At 41.7% G+C, this 20,655-nt stretch overlaps 2 protein-coding genes across 3 annotated transcripts; one reads left to right on the top strand and one right to left on the bottom strand.

Annotated features, from left to right (window-relative positions):
• Positions 1–91: 91 nt before the first annotated feature.
• On the bottom strand, positions 92–3,511 carry alg12 (ALG12 alpha-1,6-mannosyltransferase). Its single transcript, XM_085768873.1, has 9 exons — positions 3,313–3,511; positions 2,658–2,790; positions 2,374–2,547; positions 2,090–2,284; positions 1,896–2,001; positions 1,451–1,672; positions 1,003–1,172; positions 723–798; positions 92–619 (listed from the first exon to the last, which is right to left on the bottom strand). Exons 1-9 carry the CDS (start codon positions 3,469–3,471, stop codon positions 361–363), a joined length of 1,494 nt encoding a protein of 497 aa, XP_085624999.1. The 5' UTR covers positions 3,472–3,511; the 3' UTR covers positions 92–360.
• A 255-nt stretch (positions 3,512–3,766) lies between these two features.
• Positions 3,767–8,886, top strand: creld2 (CRELD disulfide isomerase 2). 2 transcript variants are annotated; one of them, XM_085768871.1, is made up of 10 exons: positions 3,767–4,143; positions 4,257–4,339; positions 4,821–4,931; positions 5,109–5,200; positions 5,319–5,495; positions 5,596–5,688; positions 7,632–7,715; positions 7,859–7,954; positions 8,146–8,286; positions 8,511–8,886. In XM_085768871.1, exons 1-10 carry the CDS (start codon positions 4,000–4,002, stop codon positions 8,567–8,569), a joined length of 1,080 nt encoding a protein of 359 aa, XP_085624997.1. In that variant the 5' UTR covers positions 3,767–3,999; the 3' UTR covers positions 8,570–8,886. The 2 variants fall into 2 exon arrangements, with proteins under 2 accessions (XP_085624997.1, XP_085624996.1); XM_085768870.1 differs by having other exon boundaries at positions 5,596–5,694.
• The last annotated feature ends 11,769 nt before the right edge of the window (positions 8,887–20,655 follow it).

Here is a 20,655-nt window from a genome sequence, read left to right as displayed (position 1 = left end):
TCTGTAAAATCTACAAAATGTATAAACCACACAGGTAAAATAATACATAGCAGTTTTTAAGAGAAAACTGTTTTATTACAACTCTGTCTTGTGATGATTTGACCAACCATTTGAACTGGTTTAACATTTTACACCTCAGCAAAGATTGACAGTATTATTGTTTCAATACAGAATGTTTACACGCTGTTGTAGCACATGTTGGCTGTTAATCTGTGGCGAAATGATCAATGCATCTTGAAAAATACCCTTACCATTCCCATCTACACTAGTAAAAACCCCTGCAAACATTGGTGATATGTAACAATTTGCACATTTGGTCATATTTTTGGTCTCAATGAAAACTTAATTCTGCAATCCATATCATTCCTGTGAAAGTTGCTCTTCTCGAGACGTGGCTTCAGTCTTTTTCTCCATCACCACAGTTTTTCTCTCCAGTCGTACACTGACTGGAGGAAAGTGAAACATGTTGAAGGCAAGGCTGCTGTAGCCCTCTATGAAGGCCAGAGGCTGGTGAGTGTCTCGTAGAAGCTGTATCTTTGTAACATTAGCCTCCATTAACAGGTGTGAGTACATTTTGATGTCAGGATTCAGGGGGCTGATGTCTTCTCGTTTGTCATATCTGTTTAAAAAAACAAAAAAAGTGAATCAAAGCTTTACACAATCTTAAATGTCACATTAAATTTTACACACCTTAGTACAAAGTAAAACAAAAATATACAAACCTCCAGTGTCTGTTTTGCTCCAAGAAGCGTGACACTCCAGTCTCAGCAGCATAGGTGTCAATATGAACAAAGACATCTAAGGGGACAAAGTATAAAATATTTAAATGTTAAATGCTGATACAGTATTTTAGTATAAAATAGAAGGCTACTCACTGTCTCCTATATAATAAGGTCGTTACAATTTCTCTGAGACCAAAGAATTATCACTAGGACGATACACTCAGTCTTGATGATACTCAAATTTTCCTGCAAATGCAAATGAGTTGAAAGTGATTTAAACCTGCTGTGGCTGGCAGCAACCGGTGTAGTTTCTGCATCCCCAGCCCCCCCGGGTAGTTGTGGTGGGAGGCGTAGAGGCAAATGCTGGAGTACATTGTGTTGATCAACAGCTGGCCAACCACAACCGCAGAGCCCAGTTTGTACATCCAGGATTTCTGGTAGTTGCACAAACTTAAGTACACAGGAAAAGAAAAACAAGAAATGAGGAACATGAGCAGCAGCTTTTGTTTTGGTTTATCTAAATGAGCAGCTACTCTCATATAGTTTTAATGTGACGCTGTTGACACTACATGTCTTTCTGAGCATTGCACTGGTATGCACATCTATAATAGCCACTCTAACAGCAAAAGATTTGTGTGAATTATTCATGTAGTGTGTTTTTTTTTTTATCCCAACATCATATTTGTCTGTTTGTCTGTGTAAACATTGAGTTTTGTGTTTTGACTTACATGAAAGAACAGCCTCGGGATGCCACCAAACTGAGGACAGGGAACGTGTATAAGATGAAGCGCAGCTCCTTGTGGGGCAGGACAGAGTAGATGAGGATGAAGCCAACTGTGGGCAGCAGCAGTAACCTCATCCTCCTGTCAAGAAGGCCGAGGGGAACAAAGAGCAGAGTGCAGCCGAGCGCACGCGGCACCGCGGAGTAAAAGTACCAGAGAAAGGGGGAGGTTTACTGGGGGGAGGAGTCAAGGAAGACTGGGAGGGGACAGAGATTAGAAATTAAAAGTAGAAGTGATAGCTGAACTTCACATGGAAACCTCTGCCAAGTGCCTGTTAATTTGTCAGCAAACAGTACTAAAACATTGGAGGAGGGATTTGGTGGATGGGCCATTGGTCAGGGAAGAACTACTGTAATTATACATGGGAATGTACAGGAGTAAATGAAAGGATATTCCCCAGTCGGAGCTTTTGTTGAGAATGGTGTTGTACCACAAAACCTGTCCTTCAGGCCACAGGACCTCCCTCCAAAAGAAGGTGTCGACAGCCACAGTCAGAGCTGCAAATGACAAAGGAAATCAAAACAAGCTCCATGGCTATGCTCAACTTAGACAGTGAATTATTTATACCGTATAGTCAACACTCACCCAGGGACAAGATCCCAGCAGGAACAGCATAGTAAAGCAGCTGCAGCAGTCCCAGCCTCCTGCTCAGCAGTGATATCAGCAGCATGAGACCCATGAAGATGCAGAGCTCTGACCGGAACACAATGATGACTAAAGCAGAGAGGCTGATGAAGCGGCCATATTTCTGAGCCATCCATGATGTGAATGCTACTAGAACTGGTAAAAGAAAAAAAAAAACGACCATCATCACAAATTCAATCCAGAGTTTACTGAAAATTAGATTATTATTACCACTGCATATTTACCTATTGGCAGTGCAAATACGTTAGGGAGTGTCCTGGTGCTGTAGAACATGAGATGAAACTGTGACGCGCATGTCAGACAGAAGAGCCCTGCCACTGTAGAGCCAAACTGCCTCCTCACTTCTCGCTGCATGTGCCATAGTGCACCGATAACACAAACTCCCAGCGAGGCTCTGACTGCACAAAATACACCAAAAGAACAGAGAGGAAAATGGTTAAAAGCCAAAGAGTAACATTTAATATAACATCCTGTGCCTGTTGCTTGGAAACTAACAAATAGTGATTACCTATCAGCTGTGTGTAGAATTTCGGTGCATCCAGCAGAGAGGAGACAAACACAACAGGAGAGGAGAGTACGGAGAGAAAAAGGGGGCCGAGGAAAGTCCGTGGCACCACACCAGGAAACTCATGGTGGTCATACTGAAAGACAGCACGGGATTTTTATTGAGTCTCAGCCACTTTTGACACAGACCTCTAGTATTGTGTCAAAATTATAAAAACTCACATTTAGAGAACATATAAATGATGTAACCATATGTAACAGTGCATACAGCAATGTGGCATCAAACAAAACATTAAAGTTATCTTTGCTAATATTCTAAAGCACACTCTTTTTTAAATAGAGGAACAATGTTGCTCTTATTTCTTAAACAGTACAAGCTTCACTTACTTTAAATCCTCCTATATGGCTTTGTTTTGCTCTTAATATTAATTTATCAATAACTTTAACTTCAATAGGATCCATTATTATATTATTTAAACAATTATCTTTTCTACGACTGACAAAGATATAGAAACGGTAACTGTGTTACTGTTACTGCTCTCTGTATGGTTTATGTGACGCACTCACAAATGCTGAATTCAGAACTTGAAATGTTTTCATTCACTGCTGTTGGTAGCCAGCTAGCATATCTAGTAGCTGGATCTGTAACACCTGCTTACCTTGTCAAAGTCAAGTCTGTGATACAAAATATCGTGCGCTGCTTGTAAGTTAAAGCTCTCCTCTACTTTAGTAAACGGACAAATGAATAAATGCAAAAGCGCCACGGAAATTAACAATAAGAGCAGTGGTAGCCCCAAAACATTCTTCTTTTCAGCCATGACAGCTGAGAGACTTTTGTCATTTCCGGTCAAGACAGGAAATGACCGATGTGACATGTTTTCATATCGTTTTAAGTATTACAATAATTTCAAAACAGTGGCATTACGATATTGTTTATGAATGTATTCGAATATTTCACTCAAGGACAAAAACTAAAATATTTTACATGCTACTACTATGTTTCCTGAATTTTCCACGTGCGGAAGGATCTTTTTGTCCCGCGCGTGGCGGCTTGCGGTTGGCTGCAAATTTGATTGACAAGGGAAAAGAGCCAATCAGCACAAGCCACAATTCGACCAGGACGCTGACGCGGAAAACTAGAACCGTACCGTTTTCCACCATAACCGGCATGTAAATACTACTTTCTTTTGCTTTGCATAGATAGCGCAAACGTAGATTTAATGTTTATAAAAGCTCATTTAGATGTGTCCGAACCGCGCTGCACTTTATCATTGGTGAGGAGCTAGCCTGCGAGTGGCTTAGGCGTATGTTGTGTTATGAAAGTGGGTCTGTAGTGTTTGGATGAGATGCTGTCCACCGGTCCACAGCTGCGGCTACTGCAGCTTTTGTATTGTGTTACTCTTATGTTACTTTTACAAGTCACCGACGCCAAGAGGGATTTAAAAAGCGCCTGTACCACCTGCCAGCATATTACTGATAACTTCCAAAAGGTGGGAGAACAGTTATGTTGTTTGTGTGTGTTTGTGGGCTGCTTTTTTTGTTGTTTTGTTACCCCTAATATAGCTCTTTCTTCACACAAAAAATGACTGTTTTGTGTTTTTAGGGCTTTGACAGGACAGTGAAGCAGAACTTTGGCGGAGGTAACACAGCCTGGGAGGAGAGGAAGCTGTCTAAATATGAGACAAGGTGAGACAACAACACACTCTGTCCTGCTCAAACCACAGGTCGCCCTGCCACAGGCACATGTCATCTGAGCTGTGTTTGTTTTACACCAGAGCTGTGGACTGTTGAGGATGAAGCATGAAGTTTATCAGAGTTGTAGATAAACCACATGAATTTGAATCTGTAGCTCACAAGTTGCCACATCAGCTTAGGCAAACATTTAACAGTTACATCTGTCCGTTTGACTTGACAAGGGCTATTGAAGAAAGCAGGTTGTATTCATGCATTTACACATGTAATCTCCCAAGTTTCCTGCCTTTACATTGTCATATTATTTTAGGTAGATAGGTAGTAGGTACTTTATTAATCTCTTAAAGGGGAAATTTCAGTGTCACAGCAGCCCAAAATACATTTAAAATACACAAAATACACAAGGACAGACACGCTGTGCTGTGCAACAAAGTGCAGAGTGCTTGGTGTCCATTCAGCTGGTCCTTTTTTGCAGTGAGATTCGTCTGATGGAGATTGTGGAGGGGCTGTGCGAGAGCAGCAGCTTCGAGTGCAACCACATGGTCGAGGAGCACGAAGACCAATTTGAAATTTGGTGGTTTAAGAGGTGGGTGTGTTGGTTTAATGTAAATATTGTCCAAGTCTTAATGTCAGCACACACACTCACAGTGGCAGAGCTGGATGGATTTAAACTGTTTGTCGGAGGTGTACAAAAACATTAGTTTTTTCTGTAAGGTGTGGTAAACCTCATCTCTTCCTGTTTGGTTTTGTTTTTGCAACGCAGGAAAACAAAACATCCTGACCTGCATAAGTGGTTCTGCGTAGAAAACATCAAAGTGTGCTGTCCGAAGGGAACGTTTGGACCTGACTGCAATGGTGAGGACAAAATATGTAGCAATGCATGATCCCAGCAAGTAAAACCACTGGTCTATGGAGGTAATGCTGATGTTAAGAGTGTTTTAACCTTTTTCTGTTGCTTCTGCTTAATTTTTAGCCTGTGTGGGCGGCTCTGAGAGACCCTGTCACGGAAATGGAAGGTGTGACGGCGACGGGACTCGTGGTGGGAACGGAAAGTGCAGCTGTGACCATGGTTACGAAGGGGAGTTCTGCCTGGACTGCATCGACGGCTACTTCAACGAAGTGAGGAACGACACCTTCTCCCTTTGCACAGGTACTAGTTTAAACACAGAAATGAGTGAAAAGGCAGTTGCATCTAATGGTTGGTGGTGACTCTGGTGACTCTTACATTTGGGGTTCACTTCCTCACACAGAATGCCACACTTCTTGCAAGACCTGCACTGGAGAAACAAATCAGGACTGTGATGAGTGCAAGGACGGCTGGGAAGAGGATGACCAGGAAACATGTGTTGGTAAGAGAACCAGTAATAACTATAAAACCAGTATAATTATGCATTTTAAGGAGAATATAACACAGTTCAAATAAGTGTGTGAAATTGGGGATCCATGATGAGACTTAAAGGGATAGTTCACCCAAAATTAAAATTGCACTCATTATCTACTCACCCTCATGTCGACTAAGGGCTGGGAGAAGTTTCAGAGTTATCCGTTGCTTCTCTGAGTTACAGGGGGTCTCGGCGTAGCAGTGCACGTCCATATAATGGTTGCAAATAGATACAATTTTTCTTCGTAACAAAAAGACACACCAAAAAACATCTAAATACCTCCATGCTGCTCTTATGTAATGTCCGTCTTGTATTGAAACCCCGAAATGCGAAATTGTCTGAAGCCCCGAAATACTGTTCCGAAAAAAATTGGACGAACCAGGAAGAGGAGCTTCCGCTACAAACAAGCTTGAAATATAGATTTATTAAATTTTTTTCGGGGCTTCAGACAATTTCGCATTTTGGGGCTTCAATACAAGACAGACATTACATACGAGCAGCATGGAGGTATTTGGATGTTTTTTGGTGTGCCTTTTTGTTACGAAGAAAAGTGGTATCCATTTGCAACCATTATATGGACAAATACTGCTACGCCGAGACCCCCTGTAACTCAGAGAAGCCACGGAGGACTCTGAAACTTCTCCCAGCCCTTAGTCGACATGAGGGTGAGTAGATAATGAGTGCAATTTGAATTTTGAGTGAACTATCCCTTTAAAATCACATTCATCTATGGTGGTGGTCTATGGTTTTATTGCACTTATCGCAACATTTCAAATAGTCGGAAAGAAACCACTTTAACTTTAATATTTTGCACTTCTAATGAAACATTAGAACATTAATTAGTCGATTGCCAGAGAATATGCAGTGCTTTTTGAGAGTGTCCTCCATACATGCCTGTGATTTTGGCCAAATAATTACATTTTGGACTCATCTGTCCAGAGAACAGACGTCCAGAAGGCCTCTGGTTTGTCCACATGCTCTCTGGCAAAGTTTAAATGGGCAACTTTGTTCTTTCTTGAGAGCAGAGGCTTCTTTCTAGAAACTCTCCCATGAATGGCATGTTTATTCATTTTTCACTTGATTGTTGACGCATGCACATTCATCCCAGATGCTGCCAGAGAGGTCTGCAACTCTCTGGAGGTGATGTGTGTGATGGCCTTTACCTGATTTATTATTTTTCTGGTGCTTCTTGGTTAAAGTTTCGATGGCAGTCCACTTCTGAGCAGAGATACTGTGATGCAGAGTGTCCTCTTTTAAATGATTTGTCTTGCAGATCTTACAAAACCTTTCCTTAGGATGCTTCATTTGATTAATTAATTATCTGAGCACCCACATGTGTTACACCTGAGTCTATCACCTCCTTGACTTCTGCACATACTCTGATTCTATGTTTCACATACTCTGCTGGCTACTCACACAGTTCCCACAAAACAAGTACATGGAGTTGATAAATGTAAACCTGACTGGTGATGATAAAATAAGAAAATCATGATTTAAAAAAACAAAAACTGAAAAATCTACAAACTATTCAAGGAGTTCACAAACTTTCAAGCAGCACCGTATATGCAATGATTTTGATAATCAGTTAATCATTGCTCAGAAATGCCAAAATGTCTCTCAGATTACAGCCAAGAAATTGTAAAATTTACCTTTTTTCTTTCAGATTGTAACTGTGATAATAACTATAACTCACTGCATGCGATTATATATTTAGTTGTTTCAGAACAAATACAAGAGGCTGAAAGTGTGCCCACCTGCTCATCTGTGAATCTAAATAGGATTTTCTTTATGAAATTTGCAACAAAAAACTTGTTAATCAGTTTTAATGTAAAGGCCTGAGGGATAAAAGGTACCCCAGCGCTCTGGACAGTTCATCTCACTGTAATCTGTCTCATGTGTTGCAGATGTGAATGAGTGCGCCGCAGACTCCTCTCCATGTGAAGAAGATCAATACTGCGTTAATACAGAAGGCTCCTACTCCTGCAAGGGTAAAGGACTTTTTTTTTCCTGTGATATGACCTTTGTTTCAAGGCTATAAGCGCTTTTTTATAATGTGCCATGTTTCAAAAATGAGAAAGTTATTCATTTATCTAATAGAAAGTTTTTTGGGGGGGGTGTTTGTCCTTTACAGCTTGTGACAAAGTTTGCTCCGGCTGCACTGGACCTGGTCCTGATAAGTGCCAAGCTTGTGTTGACGGCTACCAGGACACAGAGGGCACCTGCACAGGTATATACGTACATGATTCAACTAATTGATTCCTTTTTCTTTTTTTGTGCGCTTTAAGAACAACAAAACCATAGGATATCAACATTGTATTTAAATTGTTTCATCTCTGTTAGCCGTAGGATAGTGAAGTTTCTTTTTGCTGTTGTTACATGGAGCGTATCACTCATCAGTGTTGTGTTTTGTTTTCCAAGACGTCGATGAGTGTTCTCAGTCAGAGCCAGTCTGCACAAAGGAGCACCAGGAGTGTGTCAACACTAAAGGCAGCTACACGTGCCTCTGTGCGAGTGGGTACGAGGAGCAGGATGACGAGTGTGTGGAAACGCCAGAGCCAGGTGAGGATAAGTCTTCACTGGGTTGTGCTTTAACACAATCAAGTTTTCAGTAGTGGACTGAAAGTTTGTATTAGCTGCTAAATTTAGTTCAGGTTTTTGAAATTACTGCAAAGGAAGCAAATGATACATAATATAACATGCTCATAAGAAGTCATCAATAAAATGTTAATATATTAGTTGGAATCTAATTTCGTATTATTTACACATGTTTAAATTTGTATTAGAAGTGGCAGCGGAGGCAGAAGCATCTGACACGACCACGAGTCCACGTGGGGAACTTTAATTCCAATGCTGCAATCATGAGGAGCGAATGAGGAGGAACTGTTGAAACCTGCCACATCTGAAGCTGCTCCTTTTTTTTAATATTGTCGACTACATGCACTTAATGTACCAGCTGCACTTGCTGCCGAGACAGTGTTTTCCCAGCAGTGGATCATGGATTAACGGACAAACATGGAGAGACATTTTACGCTCAGTAAGCTGGTCATTGTTGCTTGTCTCCGGTGTGCGCAAACCACCACTTGTTGTCTTTATTTGTCCCGTGGTTTTAGAAATTCAAGGTGTTTCAATAAAGGTGAATAATGTTAAATTTAAGATAAATCTGTGTCAACAATATGTGTGTATCTTCCACAATGTTTGTGCTTTTTATTCTATAGGAGCAAATGCAGTGCTGAGATGAACAGGTGAAGGAGGTCAGATAGATCTCAGGTTGTGTGGTTGCAGTCATCATAGTCGACCACATGGGGGCAGTCTAACCACATAAAATATGTATAGTCACCACTGCGCTGCGCTTCATTTAAATAGTTGGTCTCTGCCCTTCATGCAGCCTGTTGTGATGCACAGCCAGGTTTAAGGTCTAGGATCCATACTCGATATTCATACCCACATGTATCATATTCTTGCTTTAAGAGCTTTAATCCAAGATTTACTCTTTGACCTATCGAATCTCTGACCTGCTCTTTTGGTCCTTTGCAAATAAGCAGCTTTTCAGGAAAGATCTTCCTCTGCTCCCACTCGGATCAAAGAATATTTTTCTAACCATGGTCTCACCTCGGGAAAAAAAAGACGTCCTGGCTTCCTTCTGGATGATGTCAGCTGTTTTGACTCGGCAGGCCCATTAAGGTGGAAGGAACATCCAGTTGAGACCTGTCTGAACTGGTAGTGCAGAGATGCAATCACACCACACACCCACCCCCTCACACACAAAGACACCCTTACCCTCTCCACTTTTCACCCCTGGATGTTAACTCCACGTTATTGAAAGGGTTTATCAGTGAGGATGAGAAGAGGCTCTTCCGCAGGTTGGATACATCAAAGTCAAAACCTGGAGAGTTTGCAGTCTTGTCAGTTAGCAGATTGGTAGACAGAGCTTTGTTCATCCCTTAGGGGAAGTTTGGTTCGTTCTTGGGTTTCCCCAGAGGTAGATCCCCTTGTATGGAGTTACAATAGCTAACCCATTGTGTGTTTGAACTGAGACGCAAGCTTTTTTAATTACTGAAATTAAACTGAAGCCTATATGGAAATTTCTAGGTAGCTCATGCACCTCCCCCAATTTATTTTTTTGGGCAGATTTCATGTTAGTATAACCAGTCCGCTACTTCAGAGGCCTCTGTATCTTAGCATGGTAACCATAATCACCCCAATCTCAATAGGAAATCATGTTGGGCAGTAGAAGAAAAACAGACCTTAATGCTGAAATGAGTATCTTTTACCAAAGCGTGGTGAATGTGCAGGTCACAACTTGTTCATAAGAGTGTTTTGGAGTTGTTGGATTGTGTGTTTGATGAGTTTGATGAGGGACAGGGGACCTGTACCATTCACCTCCATTGTATTCGCTGAGCAGCTCACGTCTCTGCCCCGCAGATCTCAAAACAACATGCACCGATAATTAAATGAATTAATTAATGAACAGGGATTATGGCAATAGGGGAATTTGCCAAAATTTTGGACTATCCCTTTAACCATTGTGTTACTCATCAGTTTGCTGTCAACATCAAAATCACTACCCACAAGGGGTTGTGTATGATTTTCTAACATAACATAACAGGTCTTGTTTTTGCAAACATCACTAGGGTAGAGTAATTGTTTTTACTTTTTGGTGCTGCAACATGCTACTTTGCTTCGAGCCATTTTAAAAATTCAACAAGATTTTACATTTGGCTCAGAGCAACCAAACGATCCCAGAGCTCACAAAATGAAAACAGATACTCATCGGGCCGGCAGATCCGTCTTTTGAATGTTGCTTAAAATTTTCAGTGTGTTGACCTTGTGACCTCTCTAAGATAGCTCTTCTAACCACTGGGCTTGGCTGCTGTTGAAATTAGAGTATTGTTTATTCCACATGCGGGCCTCCCCTTTCGTGCGGTGTAGTGAATCCCTGGTCAGATTCCGCAAAATGTGCATCAAGACGTGGATGGTGTTTGTGTGTCGCCGCGTGCGCAGCGTTTCCCATGCGTATGTTTATACTGACTGAAGCAGCATGTGCACAAATACTCGTGTGGTTGGAGGGGCACCCTGCTCTTTTCTTCCTGACTTTGTGGTGGTTTTCTTGTGCCAGTAAACCTCAGCTGTGGAGCACATGGTCCAGCTGTGGCGGGGTGACTATGAGGACACCGAGAAGGTTACCGAGGAAACCCAGCAGCACGCAGAGCGGGAAACTGCTGATAGCACCATAATCTCCTCCACTCGGAAATGCTTGTTTATTCCTGCCCTCAGTTCCCGGGCATCAAACCGTGGCTCTGGTTCTCCTCTTTAAACTCATTCATCAGCAGTTAAATCTCAGAAATGCTGTTTCCCAAAGCTATCCTTAGACAACAATCGCTTTTGTTTCATTGTAAGGCAGTGGGACAGAGATAATCATAGTGCTGAGATACACTGAGGGGAACTGCACGCTAAACTAAAAGCCAGATGTGGCACCATGTGCTTCTGTTCAGCTGTCAGTGGCCTGCACCGCCTCTGATGTCAGGCACTCCTTAAACTTGCTGCCCTCTCTGATGCGGTCGGGTCTGCCTTCCTCTCACCCATCTGAACGCTCAACCGCCAATGATTAAAACAGACAAATTGGAAACTCCGCAGAGCTGAAGCAAACTCCACTATAGAACTCCTCTAAAAGGTGCATTTTGGGAATCTTCCCTCTCAGGGCACCGTGGAGGAGCTTCAGCAAATGAACCGACACCGGCTCTCCTGCTCCGAGATGGTTTATGAAGCGCAGGCTTTGAAGTAGGAGCATTAGTACATGGAGGACAGAGCAGCAGCTGGAGCTGCATCTGTAGCTGTAGCACTTTGCCTGAGGTTAAGGAGGGGAAATTGGAAATTTGTGTTGTGTGCAAAAAAAATATAAAGCACCCACTTGCAGTCTTTGTGACCCCTGAAACGCAGATGAACCCGAATGTTGGATTTCACCAGAGGCCGGGGTTCTTTACTCATCTGCTTGTAACTGGGGGTACAGGCAAGAATACACAACAATAATATGCAAATATCTGTGTTAAATGTGAAACTATGAGCCCAAACAATGAGCTGAATGAGGCTAAAACCCTCAGTGTGGAGTCGGATGGTAATTTTATGTAGATTCAATACCGCGAACAACAGTTTTTCTATCACACACAGTTATTTGAACCTATTGCAGCTTTAAGCTAAATTTCAGTGAACAAAAAAGTTCATTGAGCTTGGTGAGTATTTTGTTTGTCTTTTGCATAAAATGTGTTTGTTATGCATTAGAAACTTCACTCCATTTCAAAGATGAACCATGAAAGCTTTCAAAAACAAGTAATTCTTTTGATAAATCATAAGTCTTTGCTTTTCATCTGTGAAAACAACTCCTGAGAGGCAAAAGAAAATTACATTTATTTGTTTAGGGAGGGATAACATTTTTTTAAAGAATTTCCCCAAAAAGTGTCACTTGGCTCCTGGGGTTTCTTTATACAAACGAAAGAAATAAAAACTATAGAAATTCACTTGCTGTCAGAGCTGCTGTAACTAACAGTTTTTCCGAAAAACATTTTTTAGCATAAGTAATCAAAAGGTCATTTAGCACTGATATGTTTGCTGTCATTTCCATGACATTTATGTAGCTCTTCTTGTGTAACAGTTGATTTTGCTGCCTGTTATCAAAGCTTTTGTGTAAAAAGGAGATTAGCTGTTTGAACTGCAGAGTCTGCATTTACCATGTATGCTGGGATTGATGAACACGTCCATCTGTGGGGGATTGAATTGACTTCCGACAGGCGTAAACAGTAATGTAAATATGAATTATTTACATCATGAAATCACAATACTTTTTTTCCCGCCCTAACAACAAGATGTGCCTGCAGCCTGAAGCAGCAGAGAAATAATAGATTAGCAAATCATCCGGCGACACCAGAGTTTTCCTCATGGGTAAAAAGCGATATTCTACCTGGGACTATTCTGTTCAATAAGAGAGTAAAACCAATCCAAACATTTTCAATTATTCAGCATGTATGTGGCCCTGCTGGTTCATTGTGCTGTAAATGAAAAGTAAGAGGGAAAATAGTCCCTTTTTCTTCTTTTCAAAGAAATATCATGGGGTTTTTTTGTATCCATTGAGTAGATTTTGCCTCATGTGTGCACTCTTCCTGGAAATGGCCCACACAGAGGTGCTGTTTATATACAGAGAGAATGTGACTGCTCAAATGTTCTGCAGGGGAACAAACTATAACAGAGACTCCTGCACCTCTATGCTGTTTCCTTTTATTAAAAATAAATGCCAGTTTCCGTCTCTAGATAGTGCCCTCCGCTTGCACAGCCGGCCATAGAACAATGCAGCGGCTAAATAGTTTTTCAGAGGTGTATTTCTCAGGGGAGCAGGAGGAGGAGGAGGAGGAGGAGGAGGAGGGGGCAGGAGACAGGGAGTGGCGTGGCGCGAGTTGGCACGCTCGCTGCTGTGCAGAGATTTCTCAGACAGGTAGAATGGATTGATGTTACCAACCTTTGTTTGATCTTAAAGCCAGCGCCCATGTCTGTGGTTGTCTGTCTACACGTGCAGGCATCTGTGTGTATGTGTGTAACAGTATGATAAGATTTGGCTTGTGTGTTTTGGTTTGTGTGTGTGTGCGTGTAGCACTACTGTGTGACTGCATCGTCTGGCCTGTGATCTCTTGCACCCATCAGGAATGAGAGGAGACAGAGGGCGACTTTGATCTCCCAGAGACGCTGCCGTCCTAAAATCCTACAAAGAGAAGTCAAAAAAGAAAGAACACTTGAATAAATATCTTGCCTGCTGTGCACTTTTAATTTTTAATCACACTGATTTAAATAACACATTTACATTTAAGACTCTTAATTCGTGCTCTAATCCATTTCACATAACCAGTATAGGCTTAGAGGGTTTATTGTCTTTCCTTAAACTGACGTAAATAAGCTTTTAGATGGCTACTCAGTGCATTGTGGATACAATTAAATAATCAGGTTACAACTGGATTTCTGTTTAGAAACCAATGATGCAGGTTCACCAAAGAAATAGAAAGCTGAAGACTGAGGCACACAGTATAGGGTACAAGATCACAATTAGGCATCACCAGCAAGAATCCATGGACCCAAGCTGCCATATAGGCTGCTGCTGCTGGTGGTATAATGTTGTTGGGCAGGGCCGGCCCAAGGATTTTGGTGGCCCTAAACAAGATTTTGTTTGTGGCCCCCAAAACACCAAATCACACACTGCATATAACTGAATGAACAGACGCACACAGATGATCTGATCATATGCCCCCCCCCAGCGATTGTGGCCCTAAAGAACCACCTAGACCTGTTTATGCCGGGGATGTTTTTTAGGTCTTAGTACCAATCTATGATGGCTTGAATATCACAGCCTAAATGGGAGGTGTTGCTGGTTACGTGCCGCCCTTTGCTGCAACTGTTTACAATGGCTGGGTGCTCCACGTCATGAAGAAGAAGTCTCAAACTTTCATGAACATAACCCCAACGTCTCGTTGAGTCCACACCATGAAGAACTGAGGCTGCTCTGAAAGCAAAGAGAGGCTCCGTCCGGCGTGGTGTTCCCAGGAAAGTGCTTGCCTAATGTTTTCCCAGCTGCTATAGGACACATGTGGTCTTTCTGTTGCAAGACCATCTCCACCCTGTCACATCATCACCCACCGACCAGATGTTGATGCTCGAGATATTCTGAAGTTGAAATTCACATCACAAACGCTGAGAAATGTAATATCTGAGTATCGTCAGAGCCTCACAACAGGTTCACTTGTAAGCATAAACCCTGTCAGGTGCGGGCAGATGTTTAACACCTGTTTCAATAAAACCCTAAAATCAGATATCATCTTAATTGCCGGAGGTTCTGCATCATGTCGGTAAATTTTTCCCCCACACTGTTTCAATTTCTAAGGATTAGATGACGTTGAAGCTGCGTATCAGACGTTGTGTAACTAATAGTTTGACCTACTTCACACTGAGGTTGTAAGTGGATTTTTTTTCTATGAATAGCCTGCATTTTGTATTGTTAGCCTATTTAACACCTGCAGTAACATAAAACACGTGCTGGCTCCCCACATCAAACACATATTTCTCTCTCTCACTGCTGGACACGGCTTCAAAGTCTTTTCTGAAGCTTTTTTAAAAAAAAAAACAGTTGTAAAACACTGGTGGGAGCCGAGGGCCGGTGTTCGCTTCTCCTCATGGCTGTGTGTGTTTGTGTGTGTGTGTTGCCATGGTGTCCAGGCGGTGTTGACACTGGAGGGTGTAAACAGACTTTGCAGGAGGAGAAGAAACAAGGTGGAAGAGGAACACAGGGGGGAGAGGAGGTCACACACAGGCTCAGACAGACAACACCGTCTAGGCGGCAGAGTGGATTAGGTCGCAGGTTTGATTCTGTGTGTACTTTAGGATCCTCACTCAAACACTTGACAGGCTTATCGTCCGATGCATTTCCCTAATGCGCCAACAAATGGACAAACACTTCTCATTTACTGATTATTTCTGACATATACAGTGGGGAAAATGCTGATTTTGTAAGTTTGCTCCCCCACAAAGAAATGGACAATCTATAGTTTTTATGGTAAATTTATTTTTAACAGAAAATCAACAAAACATCAGAAATAATATCATTATATAAGGGTTATAAATTAATTTACATTTGATCAAGTGAAATAAGGGCAAAAATCAGCAGAGGATCAAATACTTCACCACTGTACTATACAGTTTAAAGGGACAACGAGGAGTTTGTATTTGGTTATAAAAAAAGTCTCACATTAATGTGGATGAATCTGCGCTACCCACACTTGTTAATGCCTCCATTTTCGATCAATATATCGTTTTGTCTCTCGTTATTTTGTTATTATTAGTGGTGGCGGAAATGCTGGGTGAGCCAATCAGCGTTTCTTTACTTTCGGTTTCGTGGCGAGTCATGAGAATAACGCCGCCGAATCGCCGTTTATGGTCGGAACTACGACGGTATGTGATCGTCTTCAAACCTCTGACTTTAATTCTTGATGAATGAAAACATGAGTCCGTCTTGCGCCGGTCAAAGAATTTCACGGTGCACGGAGGCTCATAAATGTAGTGTGAAAACGCTTCGCTTTTCCAAAACTCCTCGTTGTCCCTTTAATGTGGATGAATCTACGCTACCCACACTTGTTAATGGCTCCCCTTTCGATAAATATATTGTTTTGTCTCTATCGTTATTTTGTTATTATAATTAATGGTGGAAATGCTGGGCGAGCCGACCAGCGTTTCCTTACTTTCGGTTTTGCGGAGGCTGCCCGGCGGGTCATGGGAATTAAGCCGCCAAATCGCCGTTTATGGTCGGAACTACGACGGTATCTAATCGTCTTCGAACCTCCGACTTTCATTCTTGATGAATGAAAACATTCTTGGCAAGACGTCTGTCTTGCGCCGGTCCAAGAATTTCACCGTGCGCACAGAGGCTCATGGTAAATGTAGTATGAGAGCACTTCGCTTTCCAAAACTCCTCGTTGTCCCTTTAAATAAATTCTGAAAAAAAACAAAAAACAAACAAAACAAAACAAGATCAGAGCTGAGAAGTTTTCTAAACTCATCCTGAACCCTGAAAGATTACTTGTCATTCAGGTAAAAGAACCTGTAAACACAATATTAACATTAGAAAGTTGTTGGCTAACATGATGGCAAACACTTTCCTCTCGACACATTCAGCAGTAGACATGATTATACAGTAGCTATACAAACAACTGAGTGTGTATAAGTAATTATCAGTTGTATGCACAGGCTGCAAAGTGCCTGACTGGAATTAACTGGCTGCTTTCAGTTGCTGTCTTCACCTGGGAGCTGATTCACCTGGACGCCTGAATGTGCTCTTTAATTTAGTAGTTTTATTATATGTTGTGATTATCACCATATAACGTGTTGTATCTCTTCCCTTTTTAAGAGTGTAGCACTCATGAACTGACTCACTTGCTGCTCAGGGCCCAGATGTGGTGCGCAGGCTCTTGGCTGATGCTTGTGTCGCAAACCTCTACATTTATATAACTTCACTCTCCAAGTCTAAATTGTGGTATTTGTTTGTTTTCTTTGAAATGTGCTGAATTTACGACTTGGTCTAAGGTTTAAATGGCTGCCGTGCTTTTTTTTTTTTTTTTTCAATCTCAGCTTCAGTGAGTTGCGCTGTCAAAATACAGGCTACTACTGCAGGGTCATCAAAACATTCTCACATCTTCCTCCAGCTTCCTAAACGTGACTCCGTCTGATCTGTGTTTTATTGGGCAGTTTGGTGGATGTGTTTCATTGCAACGTAATAAGAGAGGACATGAGTCTCTTATGAGCCTTCAAAGCCACGCGGCCACATGAAAGCAAAGGGCGGCTTATCACAGCAACAACAACAGGCATCAATTCCATTTTCTCGGTATTATAATCGGGTGGATATGAAACAGGCCCCGGCTTCTGTGTCACTCTCTGTGGAACTCATTTCCTGGCTGGTATCAGTTCATATGGCTTTGTTTTTTCTGGATGGGAACCCTAGAAAAAGAGGGAGCTGCGATCACAGGAGGGCTCAGCAGCTTTGCCATGCTGACCACCCCATTGATGGCCGTTATGCAACCGGCAAGGCTACTTTCGGTCAGTGCAAGGGGTGATTCGCGTTCAGTTCAACAACCTTAGGGCAAAAACAAAAGCCCTTCTTCGTGATGGCAGCTCTCGTGACGGCACATTTGGCAAAAACACATTCTTGGCTTTGATCTTTGCTCGCATGCTCGGTGGGAATGAACCTGTTTCTTCAGTTTAACACAGCAAAGTGTAAATGATGCGGTCAGGTTAACCAGGAAAGAGAGTGCATTTTGTATTGAAGGCTGTGCTGATGAGTCTGCAGTCAGACAGAGCGAGGGGGGAGAGAGCAGCACTGCTGGGTCAGCTAAGCCTTGCCTGTCACCTCTCTGTCAGCTCAGCACTTTTGGACATGTATCTGCCATGTGGAGCTGCTGGGCCCGTGACATGTCACTCATTCCCCTGCTAAAGCCTCTCACTTCCTACATCATCTCCTCTAACCGTTCACTTTCACTCAATACATCACAATCAAACTATGTCCAATTTAACTCTGAACCAAAATGAACCAAAATGCCATAATGTAGGAACAACATCACCAGATATATACTATATATATAAAAAACCTATAATATGTTATAAAAGTACCGAAATTATGTAATATTAGCAATCAATAATTTTATGATAATCATAATATCATATCATTTTTTATTATTTTATCCCCTTTGCCATATCTGATATCAAATATTTATGTAAGGATTCATTTGCAACTAAGAAGTCATAGTCAAGTCATAGTCCTCGCTATAATAAAGACTGGTAATGTTAAAGGGATACTTCACCCTAAGTAAGGGTTTGGATAACTTTCTGAGTCATCAAAGCGCTTTAGTTGTATCAATAGATACAATAAAATAATATAAAAACAATGAAAACAAATAAGTTTACATTTTTGGACATTTATATCATCATTCCTCAGTGGCATAAAGGTGAGTCAATTAGTGGACCACCCCTTAGAGGCCTTTATTGTAAATTACATATTATTTGTGCTAATCAGGTTTTATGTTTTTTTCTGCTTTTCCATTTGATTCAGTCTGTTTGTTTGTGATTGGCAGATTTGTTTGTTTTGTTCTGTTTCATTTTGTTTTACCATTAACATTGTCATAGAAGTCCACATTTTTTCCCAATGCACTTCCGTATTAAACATACACTCGCAGGTCTTTTTAAAGGGCTACTCCACAGGTTCAGTATTGTAGTTAGGGAACTTAAAAGGGACAGGGGTAAAGAATGTGATGTCATGATATTCATGATATTATGCAAAAATAAAACCACTGTTAATTAGATCAATCCACACCTCAGGTTTAAACATAGACAAATCCCATTCAAAAATAAACTGAGTTTGTTAAAAAAATTCATACATAAAATTTGTGGAATGCCCCTTTAATAACTGTCAAGTGTTGCTTATTTTCATTCACTCAAAACGTTAAGTGTATAGCCGTATTATTTCTTTCCGTTATTCAAAATAGTCAGAACCATTACTCATGTAAATAAGACATGGTCTCTAAATTGAAAGTACAAGTACCTCAAACACTTGGTTATACTTTCCATCACTGACACTATCAGACTCTTCAGTACACAGTGGATCCTTTTCAGTAGCGACCACTAGGTGGCGACCTCGGTGTTAGTGGCAGCCGGTCCGCTGTCCCACTGTGGCCTGCACATGTACAGAGTTAATAGGCGAAAACATCTGGACACACGAGCAATTCAAAGGCTGGACACAGCTGTAGACAGGAATCATCCAGCAGAGCGCTCTCCTCCAGGCGGCCTGTCTTTGTTGTACTGGTCTGAGTTGGTGCTTGTGTGAGCCTCTTCGCCTCAGGACCTGGATCTTTGAGTTTATGATGTGCCACTAAAAGACATTGATCTTCACTGTGGTTACGTAAGCAACACCACGCCTTACCCGTATGTTCTCTTGTGGTTGTACATACCCTTAGGTGAAGATCCTGAGCCAAATCAGCCTGGGTTGTTTTTGATTAAGGTGGTACACATTAAGAAGTCAGATTCAGAATCAGGCTGTTTAATGCAGACCTTACCAAGATTGTGTGCTTGCATGCAAATCTGTACAAGAGAAGAGAAGAGAAGAGAAGGGAAAAGAAGAAGGGCTTCCGGTGTTTAATTTCATTGCTGAAAATGTAAATTAAGCATGTGACCTAATGACTACACAACTTGATTTGGAAGGTTTACATAATGCTGGAACCAAGTTTGCTTCCTGTCGCCAGGCAATAGGAGCTCGGGCTTGGCTTACATCCTGCTTGTGGGACTCTTTAGTGATGGCTGTGAATGGCTGTGGTAGCTAACGGCATGGAAGTGTCTCTGACTGAGGAGAGAATGGACGGCAGTGAGCGGCCCACTCACCAGCCTGCTGCTGCCCCCGCACACAGACGCACACACACACACACACACATGCATCCAGATACGCAAATACGGGAGCGCTCGGATGCTGGCAGCGGAGATGGCCTCAGTGCGCCATCAGTCTATTCAAATCGTCAGGTGGAAAGAAATAGACATTATATCCTCAAATGACTCTGATTTGATCAATTGCATTAAAAGCAGATAAGGCTGATAGACAAACACCCACAACACACACACACACACACACACACACACACACACACACACCCGCTCACTCAGTTGGCTCTTTCCATCTTGCTCTCGCCCACACACTGACACACTCTCACACATGTTTGTATGTGCCAATAGAGTACTCCCAGATGGACTACTACCAGAGCAGGAATTATGTAACAAAGGCCTGTTTGAAACTACAAACTTTACACTTAGGCACACTGAGAAGATTTTGTTCCATACAAATACCTGTTTGATAGTAGCAGGCTCACCGTGGCTAAAAATGTCCACCATTGTAATGGCTCTTTGAAAAACTGAGGTTGATGTTATTGCGTAAAACTGGATCCTTATCTCAGTAGTAGCACAAAACATGATACCCCTGTAATAACCTAATTATGTAATTATACTAAGTAGTTGCTGAGGTCTTTGAATGCTGACATTGCTAAAACTCCAAGTCTGTCAACTTTAACACAGTGGATGGTTTTAAAACAAAAGCAAGGTGACAGTTCAGTTATTTACTCTAAATCACAGCTCAGATATTTAATTTAAGTTTAAAGGGGCACATTGTAGCATGCTAACTCGGTAAATTGCCAATAAAGCCGAATATTGGCTAATGTAGCAATATAAATGCTCAAAAAATAAGCCAAATAGCCTACTGAATACTACTAATAAGAAAAAAAAACTAAGCCTCTTTAAAAGTTCAACTTATAGCTAGCTCATGTGACCAAACTAAGCTAGTATTATCATTAGCAAGCTAATCTGTTTGTTGATTGC

The sequence above is a fragment of the Trachurus japonicus genome, chromosome 23 (assembly GCF_045865225.1).
Source record: "Trachurus japonicus isolate A0001 chromosome 23, Traja_1.0".
Lineage (NCBI taxonomy): Eukaryota > Metazoa > Chordata > Actinopteri > Carangiformes > Carangidae > Trachurus > Trachurus japonicus.
This window is presented reverse-complemented; position numbering and strand designations above follow the sequence as displayed.